The sequence below is a fragment of the Dipodomys ordii genome, unplaced genomic scaffold, assembly GCF_000151885.1.
Source record: "Dipodomys ordii isolate 6190 unplaced genomic scaffold, Dord_2.0 Scaffold42, whole genome shotgun sequence".
In the NCBI taxonomy this organism is placed as follows: Eukaryota; Metazoa; Chordata; class Mammalia; order Rodentia; family Heteromyidae; genus Dipodomys; species Dipodomys ordii.
In genome coordinates, this window is record NW_012267258.1 from 9,202,469 (window position 1) to 9,221,913 (window position 19,445).

At 37.6% G+C, this 19,445-nt stretch overlaps 1 protein-coding gene across 1 annotated transcript in view; it reads right to left on the reverse strand.

The window, feature by feature from the left end:
- The window catches only part of Cntn1 (contactin 1), a 122,761-nt gene that overhangs the window by 21,257 nt on the left and 82,059 nt on the right, over positions 1 to 19,445 (reverse strand). The window contains exons 17-20 of the mRNA XM_013018742.1: positions 11,674 to 11,744; positions 10,644 to 10,878; positions 6,285 to 6,388; positions 1,571 to 1,757 (exon numbers count right to left, since the gene is read on the reverse strand). Coding sequence (XP_012874196.1) covers positions 1,571 to 1,757; positions 6,285 to 6,388; positions 10,644 to 10,878; positions 11,674 to 11,744 — 597 coding nt within the window. The remainder of the gene's footprint in view (positions 1 to 1,570; positions 1,758 to 6,284; positions 6,389 to 10,643; positions 10,879 to 11,673; positions 11,745 to 19,445) is intronic.

The window sequence follows — 19,445 nt, forward strand, 5'->3', positions numbered from 1 at the left end:
TAGTGCTCTATCACTTGAGCCATATTTCACTTTCAGCTTTTTGTTAGTTAATTAGAGATAAGAGTTTCTTGAACTTTTCTGCCTGGGATAGCTTCCTGAGTAGCTAGGACTACAAGCATGAGCCACTGTAAGCACTTTAACTCATTTTTGATTAATGGATACATGTGAAGGATAATTAAGTTAGAGGTAAGCTCATTTTGTGTGTTTGTGTGCTGCTGAGGACTGAAGTCAGGTCCTTGAATTCACAAGGTAAGCATTCTTCCATTGAGCTAAATCCCCAACCCCATAATTTTTCTATTATCATTAAGGAAGTCAGAGTAGATCTCAAACTCATATTTGATACCAAAAATCTTCCCACTGCTTTCTGTGACCTCATTAAGAGATTCTGTCTCCAAGGACATTTTATAAATTTTATAACCCTAGTGGTAATCATGATTGAGGATTTCTAGGAAAAGTTTCTGAGTCCTGCATAAAAATTCTCCTTTTAAGTATATTTCATTGGCTGCTAGATGCCTGTAATCCTAGCTACACAGAAGGCTGAGATCTAAGGATCACAGTTCCAAGCTAGCCTGGGCAGGAAAGTCTGTGAGACTCTTATTTCCTATTAACCACCAAAAAGTCAGAAGTCTTGCTGTGGCTCAAGTGGTAGAGGACCAGTCTTGAGAAAAAAGGTCAGAGACATTGCCCAGGCTCTGAGTTCAAGTCCCAGGACCAGCACAAACACACACACACACACACACACACACACACACACACACACACACACATTTCTTCAAGAAGTAACCTATTAAGTTTAAGCTTAACACATTAGGATGGGCACAAGATCAGATGGTCTTGTCATATAAAGGTTGAGACAGTATAGTAGTAAGATGACAAGCATAATACTATAATAGCTAACTTGCACTGACACTGTGCAATGACGAAGATGTCTAAATCAAGCATGGAAAAATGAGCAGCTATTATCTTTCATAGGCTGTCCATGAATTCCTCTCCCCACAAGAATTCAAAACTATTAAAACAAATAATTATAGAAGGCAGCCAAGTTAAGTGTGATACACAGCTTGAAGTGAGAACTTTCTAAGTGATAATTCTGTTAATTCTAATTGATAATTCTGTTAATTCTAAGTGATAATTTTATTGCTATAATGGACCTGTATACATTAAATGGCTAAGGCATTCTTCACATTATTTTAGTATCTATAATAGATAACAATGATTAAAAAAAAAAGAAATCTTGTGTAGCCAGGCACTTGTGGTTCATATCTATGACTTAGCAACTACTCTGGAGGCAGAGATCTGAGAATCAAAGTTTGGAGCTGGCCTGAGCAGATAAATCCATGAGACTCCTAATTCGGGAAGTGGATCAATTGGTAGAATGCATGCCAGCCTGAAGCAAAAACACTGTGAGAGCACAAGGCCCTGAGTTCAAGTCTCAGTATGAAAAAAAAAATCTTGTGTAAGTATAAAAGAGATCACTAACACCAGATGTGGTTAGATAGCTAGGCAGGAAATGGCTGTGCTGGGTGGGTCTGCATCATGATTGACAGATCTGCAGTCAAATGACACTCACGTGCTTTCTTGGTGAAGGTCTCAATCACATCACTTGAAGGTCCACACCCAGCACTGTTGCAGGCTCCGACTTCCACAAAGTACTGAGTGTCGGGCAGGAGGTTCTCCAGCCTGGCTGAATACTCCTGGCTGGGGACTTGAACCCGGTGTGCTGCTGCTTCCTTGTCATGGGCTGCCCAATAGCGAATCTGTGAACATCCAAGATGAGTAACATTTTTGTCATGATTTAGACTTGTGGGTTGTAAAAAGTTGTTTTCCATTGGCTGTCAGTTGGTGTTGAGTATCAAAAATTCTTAACTATTACATTATTATATTTACCCTTTTTTGGGGGGGGTCTGGTCATGGGGCCTGAACTCTGGGCCTGGGTGCTGTCCCTCAGCTCTTCAGCTCAAGGCTAGTGCCTTACCAATTGAGCCACAGCGCCACTTCTGGCTTTTTCTGCTTATATGGTGTTGAGGAATCGAACCCAGGGCCTCAGGCTTGCAAGGCAAGTGCTCTACCACTGAGCCACCTTCCCAGCCCCTATATTACCCTTTTATCAGTCTTAGAATAAGGCAATCTAATTTACAAGACCAAATGCCAATCAAAAGGCATTGCCGGAAATAGTTTTGCACTGATCAGAAAGTGCAAGTGAGCTAAAAGGAGGAGAAGAAGAGAGCAAGGGATAGTGGGGAAGAGGGAGAGGGAGAGGAGATGGAGAGATGCAGGGGGAGAGGAGAGGGAGAATGGAGGTGGAGGGAGTGAGAGAACCGCCTTAAAACTCTTCATTAAATATATCTTCAAAATATAAAACTGACTGTTTAGAAATACTTCTGCTAGAAAAGGTCAGATAAGTTGATGTTAGGGAAATGAACCCTAAGACATGTATTCAAATGTTTTTTTTTTCTTTCATGCGATTGTGTCTAACACATTTATAAGATTATTTCTCTGTTGCTTTGTATGTCCCTCCCCCATGGTATAACCCCTGCTTTCACTGTATTTGATGTTGGTATAATTTGTGGAGGGGAAGGGGAAAAACAAATCGTTTAAATAGGGATACAGGTGGACCCATTGCAACAATGAGATGTACAAGTTATGTCGAAAACGAACTCCACAACTTTGGTGGATGGGAAGGGATGGGAAGGGGAAACAAAGGAGGAGGCTACAATGCTTGATAAGAAATGTACTCATTATTTGCCCATGTAATTGTAACCCTTCTGTACAGTATTTTCACAATAAAGAAAAAAAAAGAAATACTTCTGCTAATGATTTTGATCCTGTGTGTGTACTTGTGCATGTGTGTGTACTCGCATGCATACCAGTCCTGGGGCTTGAACTCAGGGACCCTTGAACTTTTTTTGCTCGAGGCTAGTGTTCTACCACTTGAGCCACAGCTTCACCTCCAACTATTTCGGTGGTTAATTGGAGTTAAGGGTCTCGTGGACTTTCTTGTCCAGGCTGGATTCAGAACTTGATCCTCAGATGTCAGTCTCCCGAGTAGCTGGGATTACAGGCATAAGCCACTAGTACCCTGCTCATAATTTTGATCATTTATTATTTGCTGTTTTATTTCTATTGGCATGATTTCAAACTTGTTATGGACTATTTATAAGAGTTTGATGGAAATATACCTTGATTATCAAAAATTCATTATAATGCCTAGAATGTACTAGCAAAATAATTTCTTCTAGTTCCTTTCAGCAATACGGCGTGGGGTTATTTCCTTCATTCCCTATAGAAGGAAGAGCAAATAAAGGTGCCAAAATAATTTGATAGCTGTTAAGATCATTTAAAACACATTTAGGAATCTGGGCACAAATGACTCTCACCTATAATCCCAGCTGCTCATGAGGCTGAGTTCTGAAAATAGAGAGTTGAGGCTAGTCTTGGCGGACAATTCAAAAGACTCTTACCTCCAATTAATCAGAAAAAATCCAGAAGTGGAGTTGTAGCTCACATGCAAGAGTGCCAGCCTTGAGCAAGAAAGCTAAACAAGGGTACAAGGCCTTGAGTTCAAGCCCCAATTCTGGTACATCCACAGGACAAAATATTTAGAGAGCATTTCTTTTGTAAAATTAATTCAATCTTCTTGTCTCCTAAAGTGTAACTTAAGTTTTTCAAATAAAGACTGCTCAAGGGTCAGAAATCTGTAATTAGATCTAGCACATGAATTAAAAGAAATTTAAGTGTATTAATATTTTACACATTTTTAAATGTACTATATAAAATAACAGGTTTTAAAATTTTACAAATAGTCAAAATGCCTGGATCAAAACACCTAATCCTACTATAATTCTAGACTTTTCATTTATAGGGGCACATACAAAGCCATTGTAAAATGGAATTGGATGACCTGACTGCACTGGATGAAAGAAAGATTTATATGTAGGTTGAATATATTTATGCATAAAAGCTAGTTCTTAGTGGCTTCATTTGTTTAGAGATACTGATTTTGTCAACAGCAAGACTCTGTTTTCTAAAGGCGTTAAGAGGATCTCATTGGCTTCTGACTTGACAAATGAGGGTAGAGGACGTAGAAATCTATCCAGTGGCCCCAGACCAACCTATGGGCCGAGAACACTGCCTAAGAAGGGACCAGAGCCTCCTTGTAAAGGCCAGAATAGCTCCATGCTGGAAATAGTCACAGATGCCGGAGGGAGATGGCCTTTCTCCATGTGGGTATTTGAATGACGTAACATTTAATGCCTGTTCCTTGCTAACACAAACATTTATGTTCCAGAGAAATGCCAGGCACTTCCTTAGTATGCTCACAACAACTCTACGATGGTAGAAGTTCTCCAGTCTTACATCAATTAAAACCAGGATTCTGTATTTCTATCTTTCTCATATTGTTATGCTAGGGGTACAACCCAGGACCTTGGACAAGCTAGGCAAGCACTCTTCCACTGAGCAATCCCATGAACTCATTTGTGTTGCATTTATTTTCTTTTTGAGCTACCTCTGCCTTGGCTGGCATTGAACTTGCAACCCTCCTGTCTGTTCCAGGGAGGATTACAGGCAGATGCTACCATACAACAGGTTCCTGAATTTTACTCAGAGTATTGGATGGGATATATACCACATTAAAATATGGTTCCATTATAGTAGTGGGAGTTTATAGTCAAAATAGATTATTATATCAAAGGCAATTTCCATAAGATGGTATGTACTAAAATGAGTAGCAATAAGAGACATTTCCTGCCACCTTAACTCAAACTCCTATGGTGAGATTGACAAAACAAAGGGGAAGAACAAAGCTTTCCTTAACTTTGTTCTTTGGTATTCTATCCTAAATGGCCAGTTCCCTTATTTATCTGAGTCTGGCAAGGATCTCTATATTCACAGAATCCATTAAAATTCACAATCAGAGCCAGGCACTGGTGGCTCATGCCTATGATCCTGGCTACTCAGGAGGATGAGTTTCACAACCTGTGAAGTGAGGATCAAAGTTTGAAGCTAGCTCAGGCAGGAAAGTCCATGAGACTTTTATCTCTAACCACTAAAACACCAGAAATGGAGCTGTGGCTCAAGTAGTAGAGCACTAACCTTGAGAGAAAAAGCTAAGGGACAGAATCAAGGCTTGAGTTCAAGCCCCGGAATTAGCGCACACACACACACACACACACAAATTACAATCAACCAAAGCAGTAATTTGGTCACTCGATTATAATGGGAGCAGAAAGTTTCTGGTGTACAAAACAATTTCTGATTTCCTTATTTGCATCAGTGAGAGTTGCCTGATATTTTCACATGCACCTAACCTTTGCACTCGAAAGTGTCTAATACAGAACCATCTGATAGTGTGATCCTTAAGCATATGTTTATACATGACTTGTATCTCAAAGAGTCCTAAAGGAAATAGTACTGGATGGGCATATGTAAAATGTAGCATTATCCGTTTTTTGTCTGAACTAGTTGCAGACTGAGCTGAGAGGTCATTTGCACCGATAGATGATAGGGTAGAACTGTGATATCTTGATCTTCCTGCTGAGTTTGTCACTGTGGGAAGCACCTACGTTATTCTGTGAGAAAATTATTGGAAGAAAGTCAGAATCAATGTAATATACTTGATAAGTTACCCAGGTGGCCCAAAGATGAGCCATGAATCTTTGGGAATGGGTTATCACTATTAGAAAAGTAAATAAAAACAAAGCAAGTCCCTGCTTCATTAGTAGACTATTCATTTTCATGTTCTACATTTATTCCTATATTTATTCTATATTTATTCCTCAGAGGATCTCCAAAGGCTCCTGTGTCCAGTGTGAGCTCCTGATTGTGCTTAGTTATTCAACACTTGTGGAATTATCTCACGACATCTCCCAGCATTCTCACTAATTGGAGATAAGTGTTTCAGGGGCTTCCCTACTGGATTAGCTTTGAACCATGAACTTTATATCTCAGCCTCCTGAGTAGCTAGGATTACAGTTGTGAGCCATTGATGCCTGTCTTCTAACTTCTTTTTTTTTAATGAAATATAACATTTGTACACATTTATAGGAGCACATTCTGCTAACACAAAGCATATATGTGATGTGTAGTAGTCAAGTCAGGATAGTATCTGTCTTGCTTTTAACAATTAGCTTATAAATCCCCCAAATCAGTTATTCCCCCAAATTAGTTATTCCATCAACCAGTGGGAACACAGGACATTAAATGATGCAATTCCTTTGAGAACTTAGAAAACATGTGCTTTTATATTTATAAATAAATGTACTTAGATAAAACATTGAGCTCACCTGGTAGCTTTCTACTATTTTTTCTAAAACATGCTTCCAGTGAACTGAAATCTCAGAAGAGGATAAGACTTTGACACCGACTTCCGTAGGGGCTTCACTGGGAGCTGAAATTAGATGAAAATACATTATGTTGGGTGTTAATATGAGGAAATTTGAATAATACTTCAATGTGTAATAATGATGACTGTAAGTCAACATTTGGAAAATAAACTAAATTCTATAATTTTAGTATATTTTCCTTTATTGTTAATGATACTTTTAGTTCATGGTCATTGGTGACACATGAACACATATGTTCATATACACAAATATTTGCAGAAAAGGTGAGATAAGATGATGTTTAGCGAAATGAACCCCAAGATAGGGACACAAGTGTTTTTTTCTTCATTGCTATTGTTTCTAACGTATTTATAAGGTACCATGTGATTTTTGTTGTTTTGTATGGTATAACCCCTGTTTTTACTGTATTTAATGTTGGTATAATTTGGGGAGGGGAAGGGAAAAAACAACTTGTTTAAATAGGAATACAGATTGACCTATTGCAACAATGAGATGTATAAGATGCTATGTGGAAAAACGAACTTTACAATTTAGACAGGGGGTTGGGAGGAGGGTGTGTAGCTGAGGAGGCAGGAGGGAAGGGATGGGAGGAAAAACAAAAGAGGAGGCAACAATACTGGATAAGAAATGTACTCATTACCTTGCTCATGTAACTGTAACCCCTCTGTACAGTATGTTCACAATAAAACACTTAATTAAAAAGACAAAAAACTCCACAAATATTTATGTAGACATTCATGCGTACCTACAGACTTTTACAAATTATGATATTCTTTGGGGAGTTCATTGAAATCTATGAGCAAGAGTCTTAGTATTCTCTTATGTCTCAAACCTGCAATGTTTAAGAAAACCTTTTGATACAAATTAAAATTAATTACACTTAGTGTATCAATTTCATCTTGCCAAAAATATGAAACCTGGTATTTATTATAGAAATTATTCATTGTAATGAATTTCTCTTACTTGAGATTTAAAAGAACTCACAACACCTGGTCATATTGTTAATGAAATTTCCTTCTTTTATATTCAAGCTAAAGATTTTAAAAAAGTTGAAACAAGTTGTAACATCCACTATTTCTTGGGCTCAGGAAAGCTTTGATATGTCTAATCTCCCTACTGGGCATCAAGTCAAATATGTATCATGAAAAGCCTCTGTTCGGGGGTAAAATTAATTTACATCCCTTCTGAAATATACACAAAGAATCCAAGGAAGCCTTTAAGTAGGAGTGATCAATTTTTATTGTCCTTCATTAATAAGTCATAATCTGATTTAATGTTAAAAATGTAGGACACATGAACACTGTTGCCTTTCTAAATCAAAGCAATCATGTAGCACTAGGATTGATTTCATACTGGTAGAAGGGAAAGATTAACAACTTACACAAGTTTCAGCATATGGGAGTTTTATGAAAGCCTTCGAAATATTTCAGACAGAAATATAATGAAAAACAAATGGCCAAGAGTTAAAAAGATGTACAAGCAGGGTCTTCTGCCCCAAAGCTGACTTTAAAGCAGAAAAGAATTGATATTGGATGCAAAGGGAACTTGTAATCTACTTTTTTTTGTTAAAAATATATATATTTATTTCCGTTTTTAGATGCTTCAGATGTTACAGGCCATCATGATTTAAATATGAGGGAAAAACATTTTAGAAAGGATAAGAACCTTTTGTTTAAAGAATGAAATATAAATTGTTAATTCACTTTTAAGAAACAAAATTCACAATAACCTATTAAAAATCATTTTCCCCCTTAACTTAATGGAGATTCTCTCTAGTGAAGCTTTTTTTTGGGGGTCCAGTCATGGGGTCTGAACTCTGGGCCTGGGTGCTGTCCCCCAGCTCTTCAGCTCAAGGCTAGCGCTCTACCACATGAGCCACAGTGCCACTTCTGGCTTTTTTCTTTCTGCTTATGTGGTGCTGAGGAATCGAACCCAGGGCCTCAGGCATGCAAGGCAAGCACTTTTACCACTGAGCCACCTTTCCAGCCCTCTAGTGAAGCTTTTTGTAAGAAGCTAAAATTTTTCATTTTCTTGAGACTGATTTGATGAAAGGGCATGTGGTGTCCCCAAAAATGTCTGATGAACATTAAAATGACTAAACTGATGAGACACATTTAATTCATTATGATAAACCCAAGAATGGCTATATAAATCTTGTTCTGAATTGCTGTCCTCTCCTTCACAGCATACTATATGAATAGGAGCTCTCTCTTCACAATCAATTTGTTAAGTCTTATCTTCTAATAAACTTTTTTGCACGTCTAGAGACGATTGCAATTCAATTTGAATATTCTTTTTTTGACCTGTTCCACTTGATCCTTTGGTCTCTTTCGCCAATATTTCCGAATGAAAACTGCTGAATACTTCTATATGTGAGATTTCATCCCTTAAATCCAGAGACATATCCTCTTCGTCCTTTTCATCGTTTTCTAAAAGAGCTGACTGGGATTCAAGATTCTCAGTAGCACTAAGCGTTGTAATCTACTTTTAACTTTCATTTCCTCTGTGATACGTAGTCAGGTTTTAAAAAATTGTTAAAATTGAGTCAAGGTAGCTCATTCCAGCTGAGTAAGTGTGCGCACGTGGGCTATCTGTCCTGCCATTGGGAGGGCTCCATTCCTTGATTATGAACTTAAAAGATGTCTACTTTTTATTCTTTCAGGGTATTTAGGAAAGCTAAGTGACTCCTGCAACTACCTTTAATGTATTTACTTCCAGGTAAATTTCATTATGTACATTCAAGGTATCATGAGATACATAAAAAGTCAGGCTGGCATGGAAACTACAGGTCAGGAGATTATCTGAACACGTGATACATTTTTGACAAAAACAAAAATTGCTAAGTTTATGATAAAGAACATATTTGAGAGTTTCAGAGTTCTAACTTCTAAAGTTTCTAGAGTGCATTTTATTTTGGAAAGATAACACAAATGAGGTAAAGTAATAGTACATATTTCTTTCAAGAGAACAGAAAAGTACCTCTTGAAGTCTCATTTTATTTTAAACGAGTTTTACGCATACAATGTATTTTAATCATATTCCTGGCTTCTAATCTTTCTTCTTTGATCCTCCCATTGGTCTTCCATCCCACCTGAAAAGCCCTTATGATTCATGCCCAGTTCTTCTTTAGATTCTCTACCCCCTTCCTTCTTTTCCCTCCTCCTTCTGTCTTACCCTCCTTCCACCCCTCTCCTCCTTTCCTTTCTCCCGCTCTGCCTTTCCCACTTTCCTTCCTTTTCCTTCAGTATTAGGAAGTAAGTATTGTTTTTCTTCCTTAAATGGCCAACAAGACAAACTTTTCCTTTTCAAAGAATAATTTTCAATGGATTAATCTTCTTTTCATATAATTATCTAGATTCCCTTGAATACAATTCTGGTTCTTTGTTGTAATAATGAAAATGCTTACAATTACACCAGTATAATGAATTTTGAGTCGAAATTTTGGGCAACTTTATAAAAATATATATGTTCTAAAATTTTTAAGTAGACTTTGTGAGTATACCAGCACAATGAAGTTCAATCAAGTGTGGAGAATTTCAGATAATAAAAATTTAATACAGAGGCCAGGAATAATAGCTCAAAGTTAATTATTTTTATAAAGTTTTCCTAATGACCATGGACACAATCTAAAGAACCAAAAAGATGTTTTTAGGAACATTTTTTGTCATTTCCATAGAGAAGTTAACATCTTTTATTAGCATACATTTTGTTTTGTTATCATGAAGCTGGGATTGAACTCAGGGTCTTTCACAGACTAGGTAAGTGCTCAACCACTGAGCTACATGCTCTGTCTTAGCATACATTAATTGCACAAGGGAAGGGGCTTCACTGTGATACTTCCATATATGTATACAACATATTCCAATCTTTCCTTCTATCATTCCTCCTTACCCAGCTCCCTGCTTCTTTATAAAATTTCAAGAGGTTTTCTTGTTCTCTTTTCATACTTAGAGGTTGAGATTTTAATTGGGCTCAGAGTAATACTCATTTTCTAAACACATAGTAATACCAAAAGGTTTTAGGCCAGATGCTGGTGGCATTCTCCAGTAATCTGGTTACTCAGGAGGCTGAGATCTGAGGATCCAGTTCAAAACAGAAATATCCATGAAACTCCAATTAACCAGCAAAAAAGTCAAATGAGAGTGCAAGGCCTTGAGTTTAAGCCCAGTACCAGCACACAAAACAAATAAATAAAGGTAATAGGGTGTTTTTAAAAAAATAAAAAAGAACTGGAAGAAAGCAAACACTTACGGGTGAATAAGGTTTTTCTTCTTTCCCCATGGAATTTGTGTTACTTACCATCCTGTGCTGAGTTAATGACAGCTATGAGGCTGTACGGCCCATCTCCTTTGTTGTTGAAGGCTTTAACTTTTACTTGAAAGGCAGTAGAAGGGCTCATGGATTCATCCTTATGGACGTATCTGCCAGTGTCTGGATTAGTAACTGTCACTTTTTTCCATTCTTCTCCATCAAATGGCTTAAATGCCACGATGTAACCAAAATTGTTGCCATAATGGTATTCTCTTGACAAGGGCTACATGAGAAAGAAGATATGAAATAGGTTCTGTAGGTTGTGGTCCATAAGAGGATTCCCAGGAGAAGAAAGATGAACCTGGAAGTCTTTATTTACCCTGACTAACAATGCAGGACATAGGCATGCTCAAAACCATAATAACCTCATTTTTTTAAGCTGCATTCTTAGCATTCCTTCAGCATTGGGGGGGGGCGGTCTCCCATCTTGGGCCTTTCTACTGTTAGCTCCTTCTGTCTGGGTTTCTCAAACTCTTACAAGGCCCCCTACCAGATGTTTTCTCTCTCCACAGGAGTAAGTTTGGCAGGTGTGAGCCACTAGTGCCTTGCTTAAAAAAAAAAGTCTTTTTTAATTTAATTAAAAAAATATCCTTAAGTAGTCGTACAAAGGAGTTTGAATTCAACAGGTCAATCTATGAGTATAATGGATTAATGAATGGGTTTTGGTATAAAGTGTGTAAATGAATCTTGGCTTGGAGTTTCATAATGTTCAGGGAAAATACTATATATTATTACTTGGCTGCCAGAAGACCACACAATTAAAAATATGTCTGGCATGGATGCTTGAATGTTTAATCTTTAGGGCTCATGAAGCCATGAGCATCTGGTATTCTTTGACTTTCAGGAAATCTCTACTAAGCTAAAGGAAACTTTATATTAATATACTTAAAGAAAACTAGTTATTTATTCCAGTTTGTAGGTTGATCATTTTATTTTCAATTAATTTCAAAAAAAACAAAATGGGCCTCAGGTGGAGTACAGATAAAGCGTCAATAGATCATAAGTGCTTAGAACCTACCGCCCAGGTAATGGTCAGTTCTCTGTTGCTTCCACCCCCACCGCCTACATCAGATGGAGCCACATTGGGTGCTGAAAGAAACACACAAAGAAATACATAGAAGAACAACCAAAAACGAAGACCATGTGGTTTGTTTTTCTGGTGAGAGTTCTTGTTTACCGCAGAAACCAGGAAGTTTTCTTTCACAAGGAAAAACAAGCCGTACATAATATATCTCATCAATTATAATAACAGTGGCTCATAGAGGCTGTAATGATGCTTTTTTTTCCCCTGCCAAGATAAAAACTGATTCATTGCCACAGGAAATATGCCAGTACCTCTCAGCAGAGAATCATGCAACAAATTAGTTTCCACCATCTCTCTCCCTTCTCTATCTCTCTCTCTCTTCCTTTCTCCCACTTTCTCTTTGCTGTTGGTGTCCCTACATTTAATATGACCATAAAAGATTACTTGATACACACTCCCAAACTATTTTTCAGTGCAAATATTTTACAGTTCTTTTTTATTTTATTTTTGGTGCCAGTACTGGGGCTTGAATTCAGGGCCTAGCTGTTGTCCCTTAGCTTCTTTTTTTTTTTTCCTTTGTTGTTCTACCACTGAAGCCACACCTGCACTCTCAGCTTTTTGTTGGTTAATTGGGGATGAGAATCCTATGGATTTTCTGCCTGGGCTGGCTTTGAACTATAGTTCTGAATAGCTGAGATTACAGGCATGAGCTCTTACTCTTGAACTCTATATACTTCTAGCAACTTAGAATTGTGTAACTTTTATGTTTCCTGTTCTAATAAGTGTTAAAAGACATTCTGTATTTACATTAACATGGAATAATGTTTCCTCAAAGTATCCATAAATAGGAGGAATCTAATATTGTCTCTTATATGCTCTCACTTCCAGTTCCTAAGTCTTTCTGGAACCTTCGCTCCATCAGTGACTCCAACCCCCTACCCCCATCCCATGACATCACCTCGGGTTTCTCTGCTGAAAGACTCCACAGGCTGTACTTTCTATGTGAGAAGAACTTTCCTGTCCTGTTGCTTCCTCTTAATCCCCAAGTCTGCATCACACTCAGTCATGAAGTGTATGAAAAGCCTGATATATGGGGTTTTATTTGTACTTGACTTCATAATTACTTTTCAACAACCTAACATGCATTTCTACTTATTTGTGTTCCTGAAAACTCTCCTTTGGGGGAAAAATCACATCCCAATGGGCTTCTTTATGTTGTTTTTTGTTCTTTTTCTTTCTTTCTTTCATTTGTTCTTCCTTCTCTCTTAGAAACTCTTTCAGGTTAGGCACTAGATCTTGTTGAGTGTGTAGAATGAGCCATTAATGGGATGGGTGCAGATGCAAAAGTACCTCTTTTGTATTCTCTGAAGGACAATGTAGGGGAAAGTTCAGGTATTCAATGAGGAAGACATACTTTTTTATTTTATTGCTAGTCCTTGGCTTGAACTCAGGGCCTGGGCACCATCCCCGAGGTTTTCTGCTCAAGGCTAGCCTCTTATCACTTGAGTCACAGCTCCACTTCTGGCTTTCGATGATTAATTAGAGATAAGATTCTCATAGACTTTCCTGCCCAAGCTGGCATTGAACTGTGATCCTCATATTTCAGTCTCCCAAGTAGCTAGATTTACATGCAGGAGCTACCAGTAACCCAGCAAGACATACATTTTTCTCACACAAAGATATTGTCTCTAGGTGAGAGATCATTTCCAAATCTAGCACTTTGAAGTGATGGAATGTCATTTTCTTTAGGAGTCCCTAAGTCCTGTCTCAACAGGACCTGGCTACCCCATTTTCAGAGTGTTCACTGAATTTTGATTCAAAGAGACATACTTCAAATTTCTATATGCCAGCCATTAAGGTTGTGTGTGTGTGTGTGTGTGTGTGTGTGTGTGTGTGTGTATGTTGAAATATACATACATTGTACAAAAACAAAGATGTGGTTTTCCTTATATCTAAAAATGAAATGATTTCATGATTAAATATAAGGGGTGTGTATGTGTGTGTCCCAGTACTTGGATTTTGAACTCAGGGCCTGGGCACTGTCCCTTAGCTTTTTTACTCAAGGCTAGTGCTTTACCATGTGAGCCACAGCTTTTTCTAGTGCTTTACCATGTGAGCTACAGCTTTTTCTTCATGGATATAAAATTTTCATAGACTTTTCTCCCCAGGCTGGCTTTAAACCTCAATCCTCAGATCTCATCCTTTTAGCTAGGATTATAAACATGAGCCACCAGTGCCTGCTAAAATTTGAAAGATTTTTTTTTTTTTTTTTTTGTCGGCCATGGGGCTTGAACTCTGGGCCTGGGCGCTGTCACTCAGCTCTTCAGCTCAAGGCGAGCGCTCTACCACTTGAGCTACAGCGCCACTTCCGGTTTTCTGGTGGTTTATTGGAGATAGGAGTCTCACGGTCTCTCCTGCCCAGGCTGGCTTTGAACCGCGATCCTCAGATCTCAGCCTCCTGAGTAGCTAGGATTACAGGCGTGAGCCACCAGCGCCCGGCAAGATTTTAATTTTTTATTCAACTATTACCACATGAGTTTTAGCAGGTAAAATGGGTTACATAGGAACATTGAAAGATAAAGTATTGGTAGCTCTTACATTAAAATACACATTGAAGGCTGCTATATTAAAATAATTCTGCAAACTTCTAACTCCATGATTCATAGTTTGAAGTAAAAACTCTACATGCTATAGAAAAACAAAAAGTGCATTGTCCTACTATAATGAATAAATCAAATATAATTTGTTCAACTTGAGATGGAAGTTAAGTGGTCATAGGCAAAAAATGTTAAAAAAAACTGAAATAATTTATTATACTACAATTTGTTGCATCAAATTTTGCATTCCTAGGAACAAACATATTTGCCAAAGCATTCTTCTGTAATGCTTTTCCTTAAGACCAATTTTCTTCTTTTTATTTAGAACAGAACTAAAAAGGAATCATGTTTATATTCCATTGGCCACATTTCCATTTTATAAAGTTTGTTATATTCTTTGTTTTTTCTCTGCTAGTACTAGGTCTTGAACTCAAGGCCTTGCACTTTCAGTTAGCTTTATCCATTCAAAGCTGGAGCTCTACCATTTGACCCATACCTCTACTTCCAGCTTCTTGCTCCTGATTTAGAGATAAAGAGTCTCAGGAACTTTCTGGCCTGGGCTGGTTTTTAACCTCTATCTTCACATCTCAACCTCCTGAACAGCTAGAATTACATGCATGAGCCACTAGCACCTGGATTTACAAATTTTTCTTAGCATGCGACAAGTTAAGTGATTCAAGATTGATTCAAAAATTACCATTACACCTATGCTGTTGAATACAATCAACAAAAGCACAGAGATAAAGTTATAGCTTAGGAGTGTTTGGACAGTATGCTTACATTAATTATTGACTTAATTTCTCCCACTTAGGTTTGCATGCTTATTTTCAGCCGAAGCTGGTTGGTGGAATATTTGTACATGGAGTTATGCATCAACACATATCCATCCTGAACCTTGGAGTATTAGTTGCTGCTCTTTTTGTTCCAGTCCCACTAAAACCAGAGGATCCGGCCACATAGTGATTAGCTAAAGGAAAGTAAATCACCCTACGCACAAGGACATTTATTTAATTTCAGGCTCCAGGCCATTCTTTAAACAATAAATCATTAATACAAGTTTAAGCTAATATTTAGAAAAATACTAAGATTTGGGTATGAAAGGTGGATAACAGTGAGATGTTTTAACTTGTCATTTCGCAATAATTTAAATGGAATAGAGACTATCCTGGGTTGTTTATAAACATGTCTTAGCATTTCAGGTATAGCCCTCCCCCCTCCAAAAAAAATAACAAGTCAGAGCTAGGCACTGAGCAGGGTGCTGGTGGCTCATGCTTATAACCCTAGCTACTCAGGAAGCTGAGCTCTGAGGATTGGGGCTCACAGATAGCGTGGACAGTAAAGTCTGTGATACTCTTATCGCCAATTAACCACCAAAAAAGCCAGAAGTGGCTCAAATGGTAAAGCACTAGTCTTGATCAAAAAAGCTCAGGGACAATGATGAGGCCCTGAGTTCAAGAATCAGAATTGGCACCAAAAACAACAAAAACAAAAATCAAATCAGTTCTATGACTATTTTTCTCCTGTGAAAAAAACTGGGGCTGGGAAGGTGGCTCAGAGGTAGAGCGCTTGCCTTGTATGCATGAGGCCCTGGGTTCGATTCCTCAGCACCACATGAGCAAAAAGAAAAAAGCCGGAAGTGGCGCTGTGGCTCAAGTGGTAGAGCGCTAGCCTTAAGCTGAAGAGCTGAGGGACAGCACGCAGGCCCAGAATTCAGGCCCCAAGACCAGACCCCCACCAAAAAAAAAGAACAAAAAGAAAAAACTAACACTGTTTATTTTCTTCTAGTATTTGAATGTCTAAATACTTGGCTTTTAAATACATTTATTACTTTAACTCATTATGATTTTTTAAAAAAAGTTTCATAAGAGATTCAAAGTGGTTACATAAGTAATGTTGTGATCCAGAACATTAGCAAGTCTAACACTTATTGTTATGCTATCCTGACATCTACATCCTTAAGCACTTAAATATCTAATTCCAAAGAGATGGTAATATGAACAAAGAAACTGTATGATTTTTGGTCATTCCAAAAACAAGAGATCTTTGTAACTGATGTGATGCTGGTTTGATGCTGGAGCAGATTGCTAACACTTTTAAAGGCATCTATCTTGTGGAACTGGTGTTCTTCCCATTGTACATAAGAAAGACATGGAGGCCAAGACACTTCACAGCAATACTGATGTCTTAGCATCCTATAAGGAAGAAATGGTAGGTTTTGTTTTTTATTCTCAAACAGTAAAATGGACACAGGCAAGGCAGGATTCCTTAAGTCAAAAGGTCAGTTACAGAACTAAAAACACAATGCATAGCAAAATTCTTACAAAGACTCCACGCTAGTTATAGAATATTTAAAATAAGCAAAAGTATGTATAGTTCCTAGTTCACTCTTTGGCAAATGTCATTTGTTTGAAAGGAAATCAAAACAGATTTGGCTTCATCTACATCATAATGTTTTACAAATTTCACTTGTTTTGTGGGATACTAGGGCTTGAACTTCAAGGCTTTATACTCATTCTTAGCTTTATCAATCAACACTGGTGCTCTACCATTTGAGCCACACCTCCATTTTGGTTTTTTTGGTGGTAAATTGGAGATAAGAGTCTCGTGGACTTTCCTGGCTTTGAACTGTGATGGTCAGTTCTCAGTCTTTTGAATAGCTAAGCTTACAGTGTAAGCTACCAGTGCCTGGCTCATACAACTACTTTTGATTTTGTGTTAAATAATTTCTAGTTTATAAAACTTTTCTGAGTGAATGAATGATCCATCTTAATGATCAAGTCACCTGAACTTAGAAATTATTTTTTTGTATACCTCACTTAATTGGGCAGTCAGATCAGCACTTTGAAGAATAAAATAGCATTATTCTCATTTTATAGGAGAGCAAATAAAATCCCAAAGAACTTGCTCAGGTTATATTGTCTCTCACAATTCTAATTCAGGTCTTCTAAAATATCTACACACTGCTTCTTATAAAACAGATTCATGCTGGAGGCATGGCTCAGTGGTAGAGCACCAGCCTAGTAAGTTGGAGAGTTCAAACTTTAATATATCCCCCTGAAAAGAATGTGTTCTTTCAAACCTCAGTATTGTCAAAAAGAAAAAGAAATCAATTCAGTTCTTTTGCTTGTTTATTGATTACAAGTAACTTTAACATTTTCCAGCTACAAAATATATTCTTAGTATTGTTCCTCGCCTGTTTTTTTTGTAGCTTTTAAAAAAAGAGAGAAAGAAATTAATTCAAAGAGCAAAATAGCTCCATCAGACATGAATTAAGGCTTTTTACATAATATGAAAGTATTGATTTTAGCTTTCTTATTCTTTTTCTTCCTTAGACTGCTTTGAACTGATCAAAAACTTCAAAGCTGTCACGAGAATCCCACAGGCACTACTTCAGGGTATGGACCTTCAGGAGATGTACCTTCTGTGCTAGTAGCTTGGGGGATGTGTCTTCTGATGACACATTATTTCAAAGGATGCTTTTGTTATCTCTTTCTCACAGTCAAAATGAAACGGGTTCCAATGAATTGCAAACATGTTTGTCTAATTCTTCATTTGGGAACATTCATTTTAGAATGTACCTGTCTGAATCCTAAGGATTCCAATGACTGAGTGCCCAGATCTGAATGTGAAGGCATTGGAGAGAAGAAGGCAGGTGCGGGATTGGATAATGTCAGCTCCTTCTGTCAGCCTAATGAGGCTCAGGATTGACCTTTCCATCACATGGAAGGAGTCTTTGTCCTATACAACACCCTCTGGGCGTCTCTTACTTAGCTCTTTGTTTTTTTGTTTTTTGTTTTTTTTTACCATGACACGTACAAAGACAAACATTGAGAAAATGTGTTCATTTTTCTTGTTAAAATGAAAATGTATATGTATCATTTTATGCCTATTAGGAAGCAAGTGGAAGGAAACAGAAATGGAAATCCTGCCGAAATTTTATGATAATGAAGATGTAAAGTGATTCTCTTATGATGATTAAAAATTACATGCAATTATGATCTCCTTTGTTGACAAATGAACGGGCCAATTTCAAAGTTCTGAAGGAGTCCCTGTATTTGGATTAAAGTTTAAAATGAACATTAATAGCAAAAATATTTTGAGTCAATATTAACATGCCATGGTATGGCTTTTCTTAGGCTTTTGACTCCTAAAAGTGATCCACAGAATAAATAATTCTCATATTGAGACAGAGAGAGGTTAAGTAATGTGTCTGAAATCACAGAGCCAATTTTTTAGTCCAAGGCTGGAACTTGAACTTGCTCACTGGCTAGTGCTCTATTAACTGAACCAAGCCTGCAACCTCTCTAATTCTTCTAATAGAAACACTGAGGTATCTTTAAAGATCCAGTTGCTTCTCTGTGGAAATGTCACTAAGAAACCCTCCCCTTTGTACAATTAATGTATGCTAATTCTACTTTACTGGGGTTTTGGTCTATTGGCTAATGCTTACTTAGCCCATATTCTACCATTTGAAGCCCCTTTTGTGTTGTTGTTGTTTTCTTTCTTTTTTTGTTTTTGTCCATTCTAGGGCTTTAACTTGGCTTGCTTGCTTTTGGCTACTGCTACCACTTGAACCCCATTTCCTTAGCTTTTCAGATCTCTGTCTCCTGTGTAGCTAAGATTCTTAACATGACCACTGTGCTCAGCCTTTATGTATTATTTTCAAGATAGAGACTCATTTTATACCTGGGCTGAGCTGCAACCTTCCTGCCTGTGCTTCCCTGAGTTACTGGAAATGACAAGGTGCACACCACCTTGAACTGACTCACAGAGCTTTTGAACAATAAATCACAGAGCATTTAAAGCAGCTATCTACCCCAGGATTGATAGCTTAGAGCTTCAATACTGCACTCCATCTTCAGTAAAAGGTTTAGGATAAAGCTTTTTAGAATGACACAAGTCTAGACCTGAATCCAGGTTTTTCTTTCTATTTGTAAAATTAGGAATAATAATGAGAGGTGTGGTAAGCCAGACCCAAAGAAATATAGGACCCATGGCTTCCCTCATTTGCAATAATTAGTATATGTCTAGGATAATGTTATCAGATGAGCAGAAAAGCCCAAAAGCTATTTACACATAAGATGATGCTAAGTGAAATGAACCCCAAGATATGGACAAAAGAGGTTTTTCTTTGTTGATGTTTTTAATATACTATGTGATTTTTTTTGT